The sequence below is a fragment of the Saccostrea cucullata genome, unplaced genomic scaffold (genome assembly GCF_032062105.1).
Source record: "Saccostrea cucullata isolate Sc308-1 unplaced genomic scaffold, CSIRO_AGI_Scuc_v1 ctg13244, whole genome shotgun sequence".
Lineage (NCBI taxonomy): Eukaryota > Metazoa > Mollusca > Bivalvia > Ostreida > Ostreidae > Saccostrea > Saccostrea cuccullata.
This window is the reverse complement of record NW_026931639.1, coordinates 29,360-48,194: the sequence shown is the minus strand read 5'-3', so window position 1 is coordinate 48,194 and position 18,835 is coordinate 29,360. Positions and strand designations below refer to the sequence as shown.

Genomic DNA, 18,835 nt, shown 5'->3' with positions numbered 1-18,835 from the left:
TGCCAAAGATTAATAATTGATATAATGAGAAAAAAGTTATAAATTAATCACACGCTCATTATGTGAGTCAAAATTTCAATCTGCATGCAGTATTGATGATGTGTAAACTAAATATATATTAATTCTAAACACGGCGAATCCTCTACCATGACACCTGATCCCACCTCTGATGGTCTGGAGGTCCGTGTTTGCTCTGCTCCTGTATTTTATTATATACCTAATGTGTATTAAGCAATTTTACTGTAGATTTACGGCAACCATGTGAAGTCATGATCCGACTTTCTGGATCCACTCACTGTGGTTTTCTGAATCCATATCACCACTGATGACGTAGTACGCAAATATATGAAGTTACTTTTCTTGTGCGTAAAAAAGCCCATTGTAGTTCTGCTTTTTTATGGATAAATAATATACCATTGATCCCTTAAGCTTTATTTTGCTATATTTAGTTAGTTATAAGGGGGTATAAAATAAATTTATAACAATAACAGTAACTTGATCCTAAGCGCCGTATCACGCCTCGTTGACAGACAAGTTACTGTCATAATGTTAGTGTTACTAATGATATATATGTATTGTTGTATGGACTTTGATCTTGAATACTGTTGTTTTCTCCGTAAGTTTCATTCTACAAACCTTCTTAACTTCAGCTCTGTGGTCTTCTCCTGCCGACGACCAACAATCCAACGTTCGTCGCAGATGTCTTTGTGACCAACATTGTTATCACGGAGAATATTGCAAAATTGTGTCCTACTTCCCATTTAAGAACGGTTACTGCTGTAGTCGAAATCCCTGTAAGTATCTTTCCATGTCTTTAATGTAAATATAACGATGAATATCTTATTATGTTTGAAGATTCCATAATCATTGTCTATACTTTTGAGATTACTGTTTTGTCAATGCCTATCGATTTCATTGTTATTATTCCTCTGTGCAAAGACTAAGGAGTTTTGCCTATCAATAGTAGCAAGCGTAACATTGCAATATTTACTGAAATATGAAATACAATTAGTCGTGTATTTTACAGATGGTGGTGGTGGTGGAAGATAATATCAGGACAAGAATGGAACAAGGCAGATCACTGGCAACTGACATAATAACTGTATATTTCTAATGAATTATACTTTCAGTGATCAATGTTCAATAAATTCATAATTTTACATCTAATGTAACCTTTTTATCAATAAGATTGTCTATTGCATCCTATACAAATTCTGACAAAAAGACAGCATAAAAAAGATTTCTACTGGATTCAAATTTTTTTAAATACCTCCAGCTCATTATAAGGTTTCTGTTTTTAGTTGCCCGCGTGGCGCAGTGGTTAGAGCGGCTTTTTTAGAGTCGCAAAGTAAGGAGTAAAACAACAAACAATAAAACAACATTGCTCGGCACTAGCTAGTTAGTTATATAATTATACTTAGTTATTTAGACTTTCCAACAAAAACAAAAAAAGGTGAAATATTTTGATATCACTTGTCCCTTTAATCTCAGCGAGATGTCGTAGGGACTTAAAATGTTGTCTAGTATCCCTAGGACATCTCGGCCCAGTGTCACACAATCAGATTCGGGTTTTGTTGCCCAACTTCGACCGCTTGTTTCAATCAATACAGGCTGAAATGAATTAGCTGCCTGATTTAACTTTTTTCGTTTGTACATCCTTTTAAGTCTCTGTCACTATAAAACTTTCGTTTTTTCCATTTAAAAGGTTTAAATCCAACAAAATACAGTTGTTGGTATTTCATAGAAATATCCCTTTCGTTTAAACCTCTGATGCTGAAGAGTTCCAGCAATAGTCTGCTTCAATCACTTCGTTTTACTACTGTTTACTATATCTACTACCATATATATTTGATATCTACTACCATTATATATATATTGGATTCCAAAACTTCAGAAGAATCCTTACAAACAAAGATACGTAGCGGGTTCCAGTAAATATCAATCAAGCCTCATTCTTTACTCCTCTTTAAGATATTAACAGTAGTGAAGCAGAAACTTCATGAGTGTTGTCCAACAATGTATTCAAAAAGTGGTGTAAATCAGATGTGGATACTCAAAAATACCTAATAACTTTTGGACAATTTGAAATCACAAGATTTTACCAAAATTAACATCGTAAAAACTTACGACTTTTCTACTTTATACACAATCATTCCCCACGATAAATTAAAGATCCAGGCTTTTTGATATCATAGACAGTTGCTTTTTCAATAAAAATGGAACTCGTTAATTTACTTGTCATTAGTCATTTGCAATATTATTTTGTAAACAAAAATAATTCTGATTTTACACACAAGTACTCAGAAATTGACATCAAAAAGATGCTTGAGTTTCTGATTGACAATATCTATGTTGTTTTTAGAGACCAGGTCTTCCAATAATCTATTGGAATTCCAAAGGATACCAATTGTGCTTCGTTATGAGCAGACCTATTCTTGTATTCATATGAAGCAGAATGTGTGCAAAATCTTAAATTGCATGAAAAGAAGAAAACACTTTATGTGGCCTTCAACTCGACATTTAGATATATCGACGACGTATTTTCAATTAACAATGGTCATTTCCATTCCTACGTCGATACGATATATACTGGTGAGCTTGAGATAAAAGATATCACAGAGTCTGACACACCTGCTTCATATTTGGATATTTTACTTGATGAAAACGTTAATGGTAATCTAACAACCAAGTTTCATGATAATCGTGATGACATTAAGTTTTCTATCACCTGCATACGGAGTTTTTATATCTCAACTGATTCAATGCGCAAGAGCATGTTCTTCGCATGAACAATATCTAAAACAATTTAAATTGTTTACAAACAAGTTGATGAAATAAAACTTTTAACAGTCTCGTTAAAAGTCATCATTTCGTAAGTTTTAAGTCCGATACAATGACCTTGTCAGCAAATAAAATTTATCATCGAGTCAAATGCTGACCGAAATTTTTCATATAATTGTTTGTTCATTATTTATACACTAACTTGACGCGGATTTTTCTCGATCATGATAAGGTGCACACGGTGGATGTGACCATAATGTATGAAAAATATACAAAACTTTAATTACTTTCTGCTTCTTAACAAGTTTCTAAATGTTTTTAAAAATTAAAAACACTAAAAGTATGATTTTTGCCAAAAAAGTTTTTTTCCCCTAAAGGGTTATATAAGAGATGCCATCCTCTGGTATCTCGCACAAATGCCTGGTAAGGTACTTCAATTTTTTGTTAGTAAACATGTTAAAGCAGTAATTCTTCAAGGACAAAATCTTAAAAAAGAAATGAAAATATTAAAGCATATGTAATATCCAACTCTTGTTGAAATTGTTGGCATTTTTATGAAGAATTGGTATCTCATTGAAAAAATTCTTAATTTGAAAGAATTACCCAGCAAAGCAGGTTAAAACTGAGGTTTGAATTATGCATGTTCTCGATTCTCATTATACCGCGGGTTTCATTTTATTGCTGTATATCGCAAAAATATGGTTATCTAGCCTATATATTTTTTTTTTAATTCATGAACAATCTGTATGTTGTCTGAATGTTTACTTTTTTGATGATTAAGAAATTTGGAACAAAAAATATTCAAATAAAACGTAATTTACGGATTTCCAGTCCCGTTTTTATTAAATTTTAGACCATTAAATTTATAACCTAGTAAAAATTATAATAAAGTTCACCTTTTAAAAGCCTTAAGTTTGTACAATTGTTTATTTTTTATGTAGAATTACATCGTAAATTCAAAAAAAAAAAAAATTGAGGTCCATGCTTCAGATTCTCGAATTTAGGAGGTAAATAAGACTTCGTTTTTTAAATATAGACCACAAATTAAACGATGCAAGCTTGGAAAATAATTTGACACTAAAAAGTTAGGCCAAAGTTAGAATTATAAGTTAAAATAAAATAAAAGTACCGTGATATAATGTATATATATTTGATATTCATTTAATTGGGATATTTTTTTCCATAATTTTTAATTTAAAAAAGATGAACTGTCGAAAGTATCATATTGTAAGTTACGGCATGACACGGAGATTAAATAAAATGGAAATTAACTCAGATTACTCATTTCGAGTAGGATATTTGAACTTTCTCATGTTCTCTTTTTTATCTGTATCTGTTGACAAATGTATTTCATTAATCTTTTTATTCATTAAACTTTTTTTATTCATTAAACGTATAAAACAACAAAACATAGATCATAAAATAGCTTTGGTAAATGTAACAAAATAAAATATACATTTAATGGTATGCCATTGAAGTGGATTTTCAAATGTTTCAACATTTTATCACAGATAATAATTTCAACCTTCTTTCATGTAGGTCAGAGGCTGAACAAGAACAAAATCACAGCTATGAACACGGAGGGTAGACTTAGTCTGAACACATTGTGGGCGGAGCTAACTGAACACGTGTCACAACAATGAGGCCGGAAGTTATTACACCACCGGTCTGTCACGTTCACTTGTTGTGAACAAAATCCCGGCAGTCTATCACCATAGGGACAGTCTGAAAGTGTAATTGATGTTAAATGGTTTATATTGTTGAAGAAGTTATAAAGCCATTGAATCACATCTGCATATATTTACGATATATTTCAGTTTATGGATAAGGAATTTAAAGCAGTAGACCGAAAATATAAATTTATAAAACATGGAATATAAATACTTCTATAACCTCACCTGGACTGCGGAAACTAAGCATTGCCCTACATGTAGCACAACAATAAGCAGCTATCCTGTTATCATAACACGAATATCGACCTCTCTCTGAAATAAAACTTGGACAACTTTTCCCGTTAATTTCCGCGAAATCAGTACATGTACGAGGTCGATGATCCGAGGGCTTTTCTGTTGGAAAAGGATGCACAGAAAAGTCAGGGGCGGGTGTTGTAGGAATAAGAGTTCCATAGGAGCAGGTTTTACAGCAGTCTGTGAGAACCTTTGGATCCTCCACCATGTTACAGTGGAAATCTTTACAACCTAATACTCTGTCTCCGTACTCACAACCTAACAATAGGAATAACAGATTATGTCAAAAATATTTTGGATATAATTTCTTTTTACTTCAAATTAATTTCAAATGCAATTTGATCGATGCATTTTTCTTAACCTACCAGCAATCCAAGAGAAATGTTTGGCACAAGAGGAACAACAGCGGGCCCGGACCTTATCCTTGTAGCAGTACTGGGGCAGTTCATTTATCAACTCGTCACATGTTTTGTTGATAAAGGCGATGCTAGGTTGATCTCCTAGAAGACAATTCTCTATAACAGAATGAAATAGATTTTATCTATCTATTATAACATATATTTCAATATCTGTCAGAAATAAAAAAAAATCGATGGCATGCTTAAAATATTACCAATAATTTTATTTTAAAAATTCTACAAACCACTGAAAAAAAAAACCCAGAAAAAATGGGATAAATCTCATCACGATAGAGATTTACCCTACACACTTTTAAGATATAAAGAAATATAATTGATGATGTGATCCATACCTTTTTTATTGGCACAGGAATTTCCCCTGGCGGCGGTGTGTTGCACATTTCCGCTGATGGGATCACGACAATACATGACCGTACAGATAGAACCAGCGTCTTTAAACTCGCTACCCTACAAAATAAAATGGAGAAGAAAAATTTAACAAAAAAGTAGTTGAGCTAAAAAAAAAAGGTTATTTTATCGGGTTCGGCATGGATGCCAAACTCCCGAGCCAACATAACACAAGCTTTGGCCTTCAACTCGACCTTTGTAAGTTGTACTACACCCTGGATATTTTATTGTTATCTTATGAAAATATCTTACATTTCTTCAAAAAATAACATTCTGCATATAAAAGAGATATAGACTCGAGTAACTTTTCTTTTTTTTTTTGTCCCAACTTATCAGTTTTTTTACTCAAAATAGCATTATGCTCTTAGATAAGCAATAAACTTTTTTATCATCCCCTTTTCCATAGTAAATTAAATAGAAAATTAAAAGTTAAACAAAATAATTAAAAAGGAAAACAAAGAATAAAGAACAGAGTAACACAAACAAATAAGTAATTCAAATTCTTTTTAGGCTAATTGTTCATAGACCTGAACTGAAATGTAAGACTGCCCAGGGGGAAACAAAGACAAGGGGCCTTGTCCACAGCGCTATCAGACAGTCAAGACAAATCCATTATAAAAAGATGAGAAAGTACATTGACTCTGATTTTTTTTATTCTTGAGAAAAATAAAGTACTTAAAATTTTGAAAGAGAAAGAGAATTAAGGCTAGTGTATAGAGCACCGGTACATATGGAGTGCAAGGTATCATAGTCCTGAATAAAGGTGAGGTACCGAGTGCTCATTGCAATAGGAACTTGGTTTAAGAAATAGGTGCAGGGACTCTGTCATAGTACCCTGTTTCAAATAACCTTGGCTTGTGTATCCAGTTATTTATGTAGAAAAAAAATGACAAGAATCCCATAAAACAATTAATAACAATTGTTGTAAATAATATTAATTCCTTGTATTGATTATATGCTTAGATAAAGCTACAAGAAAATTTCATTTATACTTTTTAGGTCACCTTAGTAAACTCAAATGTTCAATAAACTAAGCACATATTTATGTTAAATAAGGCTACCTCTTACAAAATTGATTGTGAATATCATGGTCCAAGGGGTTCTGGAGTAAGTGTGGGGCTCTATTGATTATATAGTGAAAATACATTAAATCTTTAAACATCTTCTACTCTGCTCCTGGGTATTAGATAAACTAACTAAGTAGATAGTTATGATGAGCAAGAATACCTCTCTTGAAATTGTGAATTTTATGGCCCCAGGGTAAGGAGTTCTGGGGTTTGGACGGGGCTCTATTGGATATATAGTAAAAAAGCATCAACTCTTTGAAAATCTTCTTCTATTTCACTGGTTATTAAATAGACTAACCAAGTGCATAGTTATGGTGAGCAAGAAAGTATCTTCTAAAATTGAAAATTTTATTGCCCCAGTGTCAAGGGTTCTAGTGTTAGGGTTGGACTCTATTGATTTCTTAGGAAAAAGCATGAATTCTTTGAAAATCTTCTCTGACCACCTTGGTATTCAAACTAAGTACCTAGCTATGACGAGCAATAACGCCTCCTCCAAATTTATGAATTTATGCTCCCTGGATTGAGGGTTTTGGAGTAATTACGGGGCCCTATTGATTATATAGTAAAAATACATTATTTCTTTTAAAATCTCCTCCTCTGCTCCTGGGAATTAAACCAATAAACTATGTACATTATTATGATGAGAAAGGATGTCTCTTTCAAATCTGTGAATTTCAGGACCTAGTTTAAATATTCTGGTGTTAGGGCGGGGCTCTCATGATTATATAGTGAAAATGCATGAATTCTTTGGAAATCTTTTTTCATTGCTCTTGGATATTATGCCAAGGATCAAAGTAAATATCAAGCATGAAGAAAGGTGCTTCTTCCATTTTTTTTTATTTTCAGGGCCCTTGATCAGGGGTACTGGGGGTAACATAGTCTGAAAATGATTTTGAAATATGTGGCCCCAGGGTCAGTGGTGCACAGCTGATTATAAAAAGAATGCATTTCCTCTTTGTTTAAGCTATTGGACATTTTTATAAAGTAATAGTCAGTGTGTTTTATCTATACTTTCTGATTAAGAAGATCTGCATATGAGAAATATTTATACTATTATACAGGTTGCATGAAACATCTTACAGAACATGTTCTTTGTATCATCGAATATGCATTAACTTTATCAATTTGAAAATATGTTTAAAATATGCAAGCTTTCGGCTCTGTAATTGAATTCATTTCTAGCATTGAAAGAAAAAAAAACACACAAAAAAAACCCAATCATAATGAAAATATTTGGAGATAACGGACAGAGTTCAAGCTCAAATGTCCATTAAACAACGAAAAGTAGGAACAGAGCATACACATGCCTCAAAACAAACACCAGAGGTGAGACCAGATGCAATGATAAAGTCAGCATCCCCCGCCGACCTGTCATGTCCGTCTTGTGCTCCTTGTCATGTTGAGAAATAGCGGAAAAATCCGTCCTCAATTCATAGACTAACTTCTTATAATAATGTCAGTCAACATTTGACCGATTGATTAATTTTATTTGCTGACCAGGGCATACTCACGCCTCATTGGCAACTTATACCATCACTGATGTTTAGGAGGCCAGTGTTTGCTCTGCTCCTATTTTGTATTGTTTTATTAACTTTTGATCTTAAATTCTGTTCTCTTATCTCAAGCTCACCAGGATATATATATCGTATCGACATGATAATTGAAATTATGTCATGTTAAAGGCCACAGCAATTGTTTTCCTCTTTTGACGCATAAGATTTTGCACAAATTCCGTCTCCTATGAATATTGAAATAGGTCTGCTAATAACAGGACGCAATTGGTACTCATGGTAATTCCAACAGATTGTTGGAAGATCTTGTTTCAAAAAACAACATACATGTAGATATTGTTAATCAGAAACTCAAGCATCTTTTTGCTATCAAATTTAAAGTATTTGTGTGTATAATTAGAATGTTTTTAAACAAAATAATATTGCAAAATACCAGTGACAAGGATAGTAAATTTACGTGGTCCATTTTAATTGATATGATATCGCAAAGCCTGGATTTATGGAAATGGTTTTACATAAAGTTGAAAAGTATGTTTTTTAGCTGTTTATTTTGTAAAATCTTGTAATTTCCAATTATCTAAGATTTCTTTAGAATTTTTTAAGTATTAACATATGATTTTACGCAACTTTTTGATTAATGTTTTATTGACGTTTCCCCTTCACTGTGGTTAATATCTTGATGAGGAGTAAAGCAAGAGGCTTGTTTGGACATTTTACTGGGACCTGCTACATGTACTTATCATTGTTTGTAAGTATTCTTATGAATTTTCGGAATCCAAAATGTAAATGGTAGTTCAAATTCATTTGGGTGGATTAATAAAAATATTCCAAACGGACATATGATTTTCAAGAATTTTAAAGAATTTCTTCTTAAACGCCAATCATATGAGAGAATTTGCATACCTCAGTATATTTTACTCATATGTAAATTTACTAACATGCGCAATTTTTGTCGAATGAACTGATTTGCTCATATGCAAATTCTGCACAGTTGAGTAAATTTACACCTAGTCAGGACATGGTGCAAATTAACTTTTGTATACATGTTGTCGCAAATATTTAGTTCATGCTTGTACATTTTTGTCGTATAAACATGCAGCAAATTTACTTATTGTCTTATGTATGTGTTTTAGTTTGTTTATTGTATAAATCTCCATTTTGAGTATAGTTTCCTTTCTGTATGCATTGTTGTGTTTAAAATATCAGTCTGTAAACATAGCGACTAGAAAGCAAAACTCTAAAAAAAAAAAAAAAAAAAAAAAAAAACGTGGATTGCTGTTCTTCAACGACAATTAAAAGAAAATTGAGTTTTGATAAGGGTTCTACTTTAAAGTCTACGCTGGGTTGCACTAGCATAATACCAAAATTGCTTTCAACTCTAAAAACATGGATCCATACATCTTCAGTCTCCTTTGAGAAAAATTTGAATTTGAAAGAACGCACGCATCTTGCACCCTTTCTGGCAAACCTATGCTTATCCCTCTAAATGATAAAAATATAAATAGTTCGCTTACTATTCAAGCAGCTACAGTCTGTATTGGAATGCTCCGAGCTATGATAGGAATATGAATTGCATTAATCCCCCGGGCACCATTATAGAAGGATATGGAGATAACGTACAGTATTCAATATTAAAGTCCATAACACAATACAAAATAAGAGCAGAGCAAACAACACACTGACCTCCAAAACATCAGAAATGGGATCAGATGCCATTGAGGAGTAAGCACAAAGAAGCTCTTGCTGACTTTCTTCTACCTTTCGCAGTTTATAAACCAAGGCAAGATATTGACATATAAACTGATGTTATAGGAATTCCAACAACCCTGCGGAAAGTAAACATTCTTAAATATCTTCCTTGACATCTGATCCTACTATAAATTTCTAGGGGATTCGTGTTTATTTACTATTCACATATTTGTTATGTTTTGTTTGAAGAATTTTTAGATCGATCACCCATTTCATTCTCTTGGAAAATACATATTTTCAGAAACTACATATTTACCTCGCAAACTTGATGAACTGTAGATTTACACGCACCAACTATATTTCCAGGCGCCCTTTATTCTGCTGAAGACGCCAACCAAAAGATGGCATCATGTGTCATTTTTTTCTTCTTTAGGACCGGGACCAAAGATTTCTCCAACTTTAAACAATGATTTTAATAACTTTTTCTTCTCCATGTGTATTTTTTTCCTAAAAGTTATCAAATTGTTGTTTTTTTTTCGTAACAAAAAATAAGTGTATCAGAAACACCCCCTCCTAGTTCTTTGAGGAACATTAAACAGTTAGTCTGATATATACTCAAATACATGTAATAACGAAATAACCTTTTTCTTTAAAAAATCCGCACTTCTAAATCTATGTATCTCCTTATTTTAAATGAAAATATAAGGATTTACGTACAGTGCATAATTCTCGTCCGAACGCATAGCAAATTAATCTTTACTTATGCGTGTAGATTTACTTACGAGGGGTGATCTAAAAGTTCGCGAACTAATTGAATAACTTACATAAAACATATTTTGTTTCAGTGTTGATTATATTTCAAATTTGTCCTCTCCGATTTTAATACACATCTGTCACCGTTCTGATCATGCGCAATAACGTGATATAGGCGGTCACGTTTGTAGCGTTCTGTCACAAAAGCTGAAAGATTTTTCTGACTTTTATATTTATTTACATGTAAGTTAATTTTAAAAACAAGAACAGTTAATTTTTCAGAAATGTTCAAATCTTAACAAAATTAGTTGATAAGAATATCTTTTTCAAAAACAAGCATGGCGACCATCAAAACCCAAATCTTCCGTCTCGGGAGAGACGTTTATTCAAGGTGGATAGAGAATGGGTGCCTCCTTTTTATCATATCTTAAATGTTTAAAATCTAAAGTAGACGATGTCTTAGGTATTTGATAATTTTATTATTGTTGAAATATTCAACTATTTTTCAAATTGTAAATTGGAGGTCTTTGATAGCAAATTACTCAATTAAAAACACATCTCTTTTCAAACTTTCTTTCACTGGGCAACATAACATCATTTTTAACCATTTGCATTCTTTCACTAAAACGGTCAATCCAATCATTGATTGAATTTATAGCAAGTCATTTGTCTTAATAAACTGTGTACAAATTATTATACGCTACTTGAAAGGTATTTCTAAGATATACCAAACATTTTACAGTCGTTTGTTGAAGAAGTTCGACTGAGATAACCATTTTTCGCCTCAAGTGACCTGCATAGTGACGTCATTTTCACATTGTGTCGTCACAAACAAGAAGCAAAACTTTATTCAGCATTTACTATTTATAGAACTTGTTTATGGCTATGTGTGTACCGATTTTTTTTCTTATTTGAATTGTGGTTTTGTAGATATAGAGATAGTTCGCGAACTTTTTGATCAACCCTCGTATATGTAAATTTACACACAAAAGCAAATTTTTGTCGTATGAATTGGGTATTAGAAAGGGAATTATGAGTATAAGTGGGATTACAACTTAAAGATTTAAATCTAAGTTCTTCTAAAATACAATTCATAAAATGAGCCCTTCAGGCAAAGACAATGTTCATTCGTTGCTTGCTTTGTCAGCAGGGACCAGTACGTACTTTTTTCACTTCTGGATTATTAAATAGAGAAGGATAGGCGGTTTTCATACTGTCCCTCAATATTTTAAGATGACTGAAATTTTTAGAACTCACTTTATTCAACCTTGTATGTATTTGAATATACAGCATGATATTTACAAATGAATTAATACAAAACCATTTTTAAAACAATCAAGCTTTAGAAAAAAACCAATGATGTTTCAAGTCGGGATAGATTTGCATCCAAGTTCTTCGAAGATACAATTCATGAAATGAGCCCTACATATGAAAACAATCTTCATTTCTTACTATCTTTGTCAGCAGTGACCAGTACCTACTGATCATGTTATCTATCTAATTCTTTTTTCACTTCTTGAAATATTTAAAAGAGAAGGACAGATGGTTTTCATATTGCCCCTCAATCTATTAAGAAGTTGAAATTCTTAGAACTCTAATTTATTGAACTTGTATGCATTTGAACATACGGCATGGTATTTACATATGAATAAATGAATACAAAACATTTTTTAAAACATCAAGCTTAAGAAAAAGACAATGATGTTTCAAGTCGGATTTTACATTTAAAATAAGATAAAATAAAATGTTTATAAGAAAGCTTTTAATAATTATATATATATATTTTCAATATAGACAGTCTTAATTATGGTATGCAAAAATAAATGTTACCAGGATTCCTTATTACGTAATTGTCAATCTCATGTTGAAAAGGAATTAATTATATTCATCTTTTGAATGGCAATTAATACACGACAAAAGAAATTAAAAAAAAAAAACATGTCTTTGCTTCCGTAAGAAAAAGACGTATCTAGTTTTCTAATCCAATATTTTACACCTTGTGTAAGGAAAGGTGATAGGCTCTTATTATGATGATTAAACTTTCCTAGAATTATAATTTTTATTGACAAAATGAAATGACCAAATTAAAATGCTTGCATAAAACCTGCTGTTCTCCGTTGTTAATTTGATTCTTTTATTACGTGAACCCTTGGTTTAAAAAGCATAAAAAAGCCCACAGAAGTTGGGGGAACACCACTGTGTGCGACATTCCGGGAAAGTAATGGGACTTATTATGCAAATATGGAACCTAGCATTTCTGAAGACAGTTTGACAATATCATCCGTGAACTGTAAGGCTATACCATAAACACAAATTCTCATATCTTTTTGAAAATTACATTGACGAAAAATGTACCAAAGAAAAGGGAAAATTAAAAAAAAACAAAGCAGCGTTGATTTTCCTCTCTGGACTATTTGTCCACGGATTTACAACCATCGTATTAGGTTCAAAACTAACATAGAATGCATTGTATATTTACAGAGTGTCTGGAGAATTCATTTTATAAATGAACATATACATCTCTAATAAAAAGCCCCCAATACTGGAAAACTCAATAATTAAGTTTCGAGACTTGTATCATTGAAAATTAATTTCCTTTAACTCCAGTCCCTGAAATGTTCTACTTTTCACACTTGAACGGTGCGCGAACGCAGAACGGATGTTGACCAAACGATGAGAAAACTATGTATGAACGGTTAACGGTTAGCGAATACAGAATGCGAACGGAGCGCAAACGAGAACGCAAAATGAACGGTAAACTAACGAAAAATTCAAAATGAGCAATTTATTCGGAGTGTCTCAGATCTATTCTTTGCATTGAAACTATTCTATTGTATTATAATGTCAGGTTCTAAAAATGAAACATATGACACTCAATAAACCATTGACTGAATTACATATTATCAAAACAATCAATATATTCAATGTTTGTTTCAATCTAAATATAAATAGATAATTCACGATAATTGGAGGTAAAATGTAACAGTAGGTCTAAAGGCATTATGCTGAGAAAGTTGTACATTCACTGTGTTCGTATGGTAAAATAATAATTGAAATAATTATTTAAATACTACTTTTTATGATAGAAGTACAAGAAAACTGATAATGGGATTAATGGCTTGAACTTTAAGCATACTATTTGAAGGAATAGAAATTATCTTAATGATTGATGCATGAACAATTTTATACATTCGGTAATAATTATGTAACAATTGCTTTTCCACGAAAAATCGTCATTTGGTGTCAAGGAACCTTTGCGATTTTTCTCCATGCAAGTTTGCATTTTAATTAGAACAAATATAAAAAAATATAAATAAAGACGCATAAAAATCAATTTTGTAAAAATTATGATAATAATTAAAGGTTAAGAAATGTACTTTTCAATCTAATGCATTGGTTTTTCGTCACGTTTTGTTCCGTTTCAAATGCTGCCAAAATATTTTTTCAAATAATTAAACATATGAATTACAAAAAATAAAACAACTGCGATAAAAAAAATTCGATTGGTTAGAAATAAACTTGAGAATTGGTTAAGATACAAATAAATCTCGTATCAGGTTTAAATTTAATCAACAACTATTTGAGAATGACAAGAAAGTGTTTTGAATTAGGATTATTTGCTAAGTGATTTTTTTCATCAACGAAAATATATCTTAAAAGATATAATTTTTACGTATTGTTATATATTATCCGGATACTAGTATTTTATTCGAATATTTTTACCTTTTCAAAAAAAATTATGGAGTTATAAAAAAAATACGTCAGTATTGATTGGTTTAATTACAGTTTGAAAATTTATTATGAAAGATTTATAAAACTCTATCAATTGGATAGCTTTGTTTTAAAACATTAAGCATTTTCTTATAACCGAATATTATTACGTAGTTGTCCATGTGCTTTATCTATACACTCTGATTAAGAAGATTTGCATATGAGAAATATTCATTCATAATATTAAACAAGTTACATACACATCTTGCAGTGTATGTTTTTCGTATGATCAAATTTGCTTTAACTATGTTTTGAAAATATGTTCACAATATGCAAGCTTTCTGTGCTTGCAATGAAACATATGGAAATGACGAACAGAATTCTAGCTGAAATATCCTTTAAACAACACAAAATAGGAGCAGAGCAAACACAGACCTCAGAGCAAACATCAGAGGTGGGATCAGGTGCCATGAAGGAATGAGCATCTCCCACGATCGGATCAAAATTGTGGAATGAACTGCCTTTGTACATAAAAAAATCAAAATCTATTCAGGAATTTAAAAGACATTTAAAAAGCTACTTCTTAAGGGATTTTATGCTTTTCATTTTAATTATTACTTTCAATGTATTTATGTATATTTGTATATATTATATGCTCATATTTATTATACAGATTTTGTAAAACGCCGTTGAATATGTTGATGTAAATATAGGCTTTGAATCAAATAAACCAGTTTCAGTTTCAGAGTTGGGATCAGGTGCCATGGAAGAGTTAGCATTCCCCTGCTGACCGGTCATACCCGCCGTGTGCATCTTTTCATGATCAGAACGACATGGACACAACGAACAGTATTCAATCTCAAATTCCATAAAACAATACAAAATAGAAGCAGAGCAAACACGAACTTTCGTAACATCAGAGGTGGGATCAGGTGCCATGGAGGAGTAAGCATCCCCTGCTGATCGGTTACATCCGCCTTGTACTCCTTTTCATGATCGGGAAATAGCTTGCAAATCCGTCCTCAAGTCAATGTATAAATGATGGACTAACAATTAGTATGAAAAACGTCAGTCAGCATTTGTCTCAATCATAAATTGTATTTGGTGACAAGGTCATTGTATCGACCATAGAATTTACAAAATGACGACTTTAAACGAGACTGTTGATATTGTTGTTTCATCAACTTGCTTGTCAATAATTTACCTCGTTTTAAAAATGATCAATTCTATAAGCTGACAAGGGGGTGGTCACTCCTCCACGGCACCTTTTCCCACCTTTGATGTTTTGGAGGTCAATGATTGCATTCCTTCTATTTTGTATTTTTTATGCACTTTTAATACTTGAATACTAAATCTATTTCAAATAAATCATGGGGGCAGCAGCTTTTATACAAACAATTTAATTTACCTGGTCATTCTATTTTCTCGATGAAAGTTAGAATTCTTGAAAACAATTTTGACCTCACAAATAGCCCTTAAGTGAGTACACCTTTCCACAGACAACGAGAAAAATTTTGGATTAGAACACTACGGAAACCTTTCCCTATGGATGTAATGACAACGTCGATAGTGTTGGAAACCTCTCAAGTTCACAGTGCAATACTGTTAATGTGCTGGGACTTTTTAAATACACACATAGGCGTACGTGTAGACATGGGCTTCGGTCTTACAATAAACCTGCAATACACGACGCCTCTTTTGTTTCATTACTTCATCAGGTCTTCATCACATTCGCACCAAACTTCTGTCCCTTTGAAATTTTGATATAGTATTCTTGAAAAGGTCAATGAAACCCATTTTTTGATTGCTCGACACCAGGATATAGGCTCAAATCTGTGATTATGGATGTTGGATATTGCAAATGATAGGATTTCAAACCCCAACATTTTAATGAAGAAAATGCAGCTGAAACAAACAGTCTTTTCCTTAAATTTCAATATGTCAATAATTGAATTCATGCGGATGATTTAAAAACTGTAGTATTCTTGATCACAAAAGGATCCAGTCTTGTATTCAACCATGTTTGAAGTTTAAGACTACACCTTATATTTCCTACAAATATACATCGACTATTGCTTCAAAACTTTTTAATTACAAGAAAAAAAGTTTACATGACTTGGATACTGAGTATCTGAAACATAATCCTGAATCTCGTTCATGTTCTTATCCCTATAACTATAGTCCCTCTGGACACGTTATTGCAGGTGACGTAAATATAGTTAATTATTAGGATATTAGATCACAAATTTTAAAAGGTCCTAAATGTAGGGAACCCCGATCTTTCGACTATCGCCGGAATTTCATAAAAATCACGAATTCTGTTGAAGATTGCGCCAGTCGATGGGCCAGTTATGAAAAATATGTTAACACTTTGTCATTATGGATTAAATGTATTAGACCCATGATAAAATATCGTATTAGAAGATTTAGGGGCAATATGAAAGTCATTTAGCCTTTTCTATCCAATAATCCTGAAGTGAAAAAGAACTACATGATCAATACGTACTGGTCCCTGCTGACAACGCAGGTAACAACATTGTCTTTTTTGAAAGGTTCATTATATAAATTGCATCTTATAAGAAATTGGATTTCATTCAACAAGTGGTAATCCAATATACATTAATAGTTCCCTTTCTAAAGAAGAAATTCTTCTAAATAATATATCAGTATCGAATATTTTTAATATTCCTAAGAACCAAATGGATTTTGACCAACAATATATATTGCAGCAATACACTTTCATCACGTGCATTCGGGGTTTATATATCTGAGTTGATTTAAAAAGCAAGAGCATGCTGTAAGTAAGAACAATTTCTAAAAGAGCATAAGCATGGCGGGTGTAATTGGTCGACATGAAATGGTCACTCCTCCATGGCACTGATCCTACCTCTGATGTTTTGGAGGTCTGTGTTTGCTTTACTCCTATTTTGTATTGTTTTATGGACTTTTGATTTTGTATTCTGTTTGTTTTCTCGATAGGTTTCATACCTTTTCAATGAAGAATTAACCAGAAAAAATATGTTCATATTTAGTTGTTTTCGCTTATAAGAAGACAGCTAATGCTTTGTACATAAAATGGAGATTTGTTTTACAAACGAAATAGAATATTTAATTGATTAATGCTAAAAAGTTATGGATTCATCATACTGTCATATAAGGTGGAATACTCTATTTTTATCGTCGCTTTTAGATAAAAAAAAATATATTGATACTGCTTTAGATATGTGACATATTGGTGAGGAAGATACATTAAACACGTGTTTCTCAGTCAATAAATTTATGATGAAATTTTACTCTTGTAGTACATCATTAAGGTTAGAAGCTAGTGTATAATGAAATTGATAACAGTAATAGCAGAAATGTTTGACAATTTTGCATTCGAACCTACGCAAAGTAGTTTTTCTGAGTCATTCATACGCAGAAAACTATATGCCGCTAAATGATCAATATATATTTGGTTTTTAAAGCTTTATATTTCTTTCCTTTCATTTTCTATTCAATCTATTAATTGACCTACATGTTGTCATTATTAATCATAATAGGATTTATGCAAGTGAAATATGAATAAAAAATGGTTTGTATAATTAAAATTTTGGTTTCCAAAACATCAATTATCATTTCTAAGAAAGGTTAACATTCAACAAGGAAAATAGTTTTGCAAAACGAATTGATTGGTGGATGTAGGTACTCTGACTATATATAAGGCATCAATTGATTGGTGGATGTAGGTACTCTGACTATATATAAGGCATCAATCTCGATCACATCGTTATCTGTAGAGTCCTACATCAGCATGGCGAAACTTCTCATTGTGTTGACTGTTCTCTGTTTTGTGGCCCTGACAATCGGTAAGTTTACTCTCTCTCTCTCTCTCTCTCTCTCTCTCTCTCTCTCTCTCTCTCTCTCTCTCTCTCTCTCTCTCTCTCTCTCTCTCTCTCTCTCTCTCTCTCTCTCTCTCTCTCTCTCTCTTATAAAATGATTTCTTTTTTCAAGTTAATATTGCTTTTGTTCAACTCTACAACTTAAAGTAACGCTGTTAAAACAAAATCAGCAAAGAACATACCGTTTAGATCTACACATATATTAGATATATTATGAATGATAATGTTGATTTAAAGTATCAATGACAAATGTTGTTATATCTGATTCCTGTAAATCACTTTTCATGTATTTTTTTCTTTTGCGAAATTTCGCTAGGCAGTCCGTTCGCTCAAATTTTATTCTAGTATATAATTTTTAAGGATTATATTCAATAAAAACTAGAATTCGTTAAAATTTTGTCTCTCTATACATGTAATATTGCGAAATTAAAGTGGTGTTGCAAAAATATAGTAATTTATAGTATCTTTATTATGATCCAGAAATATTTATGTTAGCAAATAACTACAAGGTGTTTTTAAAACATGATATTAAATGAATATCAGTGCTGCACAAAATGATCTTTCTGAAGCTTATATGTTCATAAAATATATTACCTTTTATTCTTTTTTTGATATTTTTCTGAGAGGCTCTTAATAAAATTAAATGCGATTCATAGAAAAAAAAACCTT

At 31.9% G+C, this 18,835-nt stretch overlaps 1 protein-coding gene and 1 long non-coding RNA gene across 2 annotated transcripts; one reads left to right on the top strand and one right to left on the bottom strand.

Moving 5' to 3' along the window:
* The first annotated feature begins 655 nt into the window (after positions 1–655).
* Positions 656–1,160, top strand: LOC134233183 (uncharacterized). The gene is made up of 2 exons (XR_009984930.1): positions 656–794; positions 1,028–1,160. It is a non-coding gene; the product is annotated as an uncharacterized LOC134233183 (long non-coding RNA).
* Positions 1,161–4,289: 3,129 nt separating this feature from the next.
* On the bottom strand, positions 4,290–6,383 carry LOC134233180 (uncharacterized). The gene is made up of 5 exons (XM_062715169.1): positions 6,327–6,383; positions 5,500–5,614; positions 5,114–5,263; positions 4,680–5,006; positions 4,290–4,506 (listed from the first exon to the last, which is right to left on the bottom strand). Exons 1-5 carry the CDS (start codon positions 6,381–6,383, stop codon positions 4,322–4,324), a joined length of 834 nt encoding a protein of 277 aa, XP_062571153.1. The 3' UTR covers positions 4,290–4,321.
* Between the last annotated feature and the right edge of the window lie 12,452 nt (positions 6,384–18,835).

Excerpts from the sequence above, each read along its gene's own strand:
- LOC134233180 (XM_062715169.1), bottom strand. The coding sequence starts at position 6,383 with ATGACAGAGTCCCTGCACCTATTTCTTAAACCAAGTTCCTATTGCAAT. Across the intron at positions 5,615-6,326 it reads CCTATTGCAATGAGCACTCG|GGTAGCGAGTTTAAAGACGC; the intron begins GTACCTCACCTT and ends TTTATTTTGTAG. Across the intron at positions 4,507-4,679 it reads GCTTAGTTTCCGCAGTCCAG|ACTGTCCCTATGGTGATAGA; the intron begins GTGAGGTTATAG and ends TTACACTTTCAG.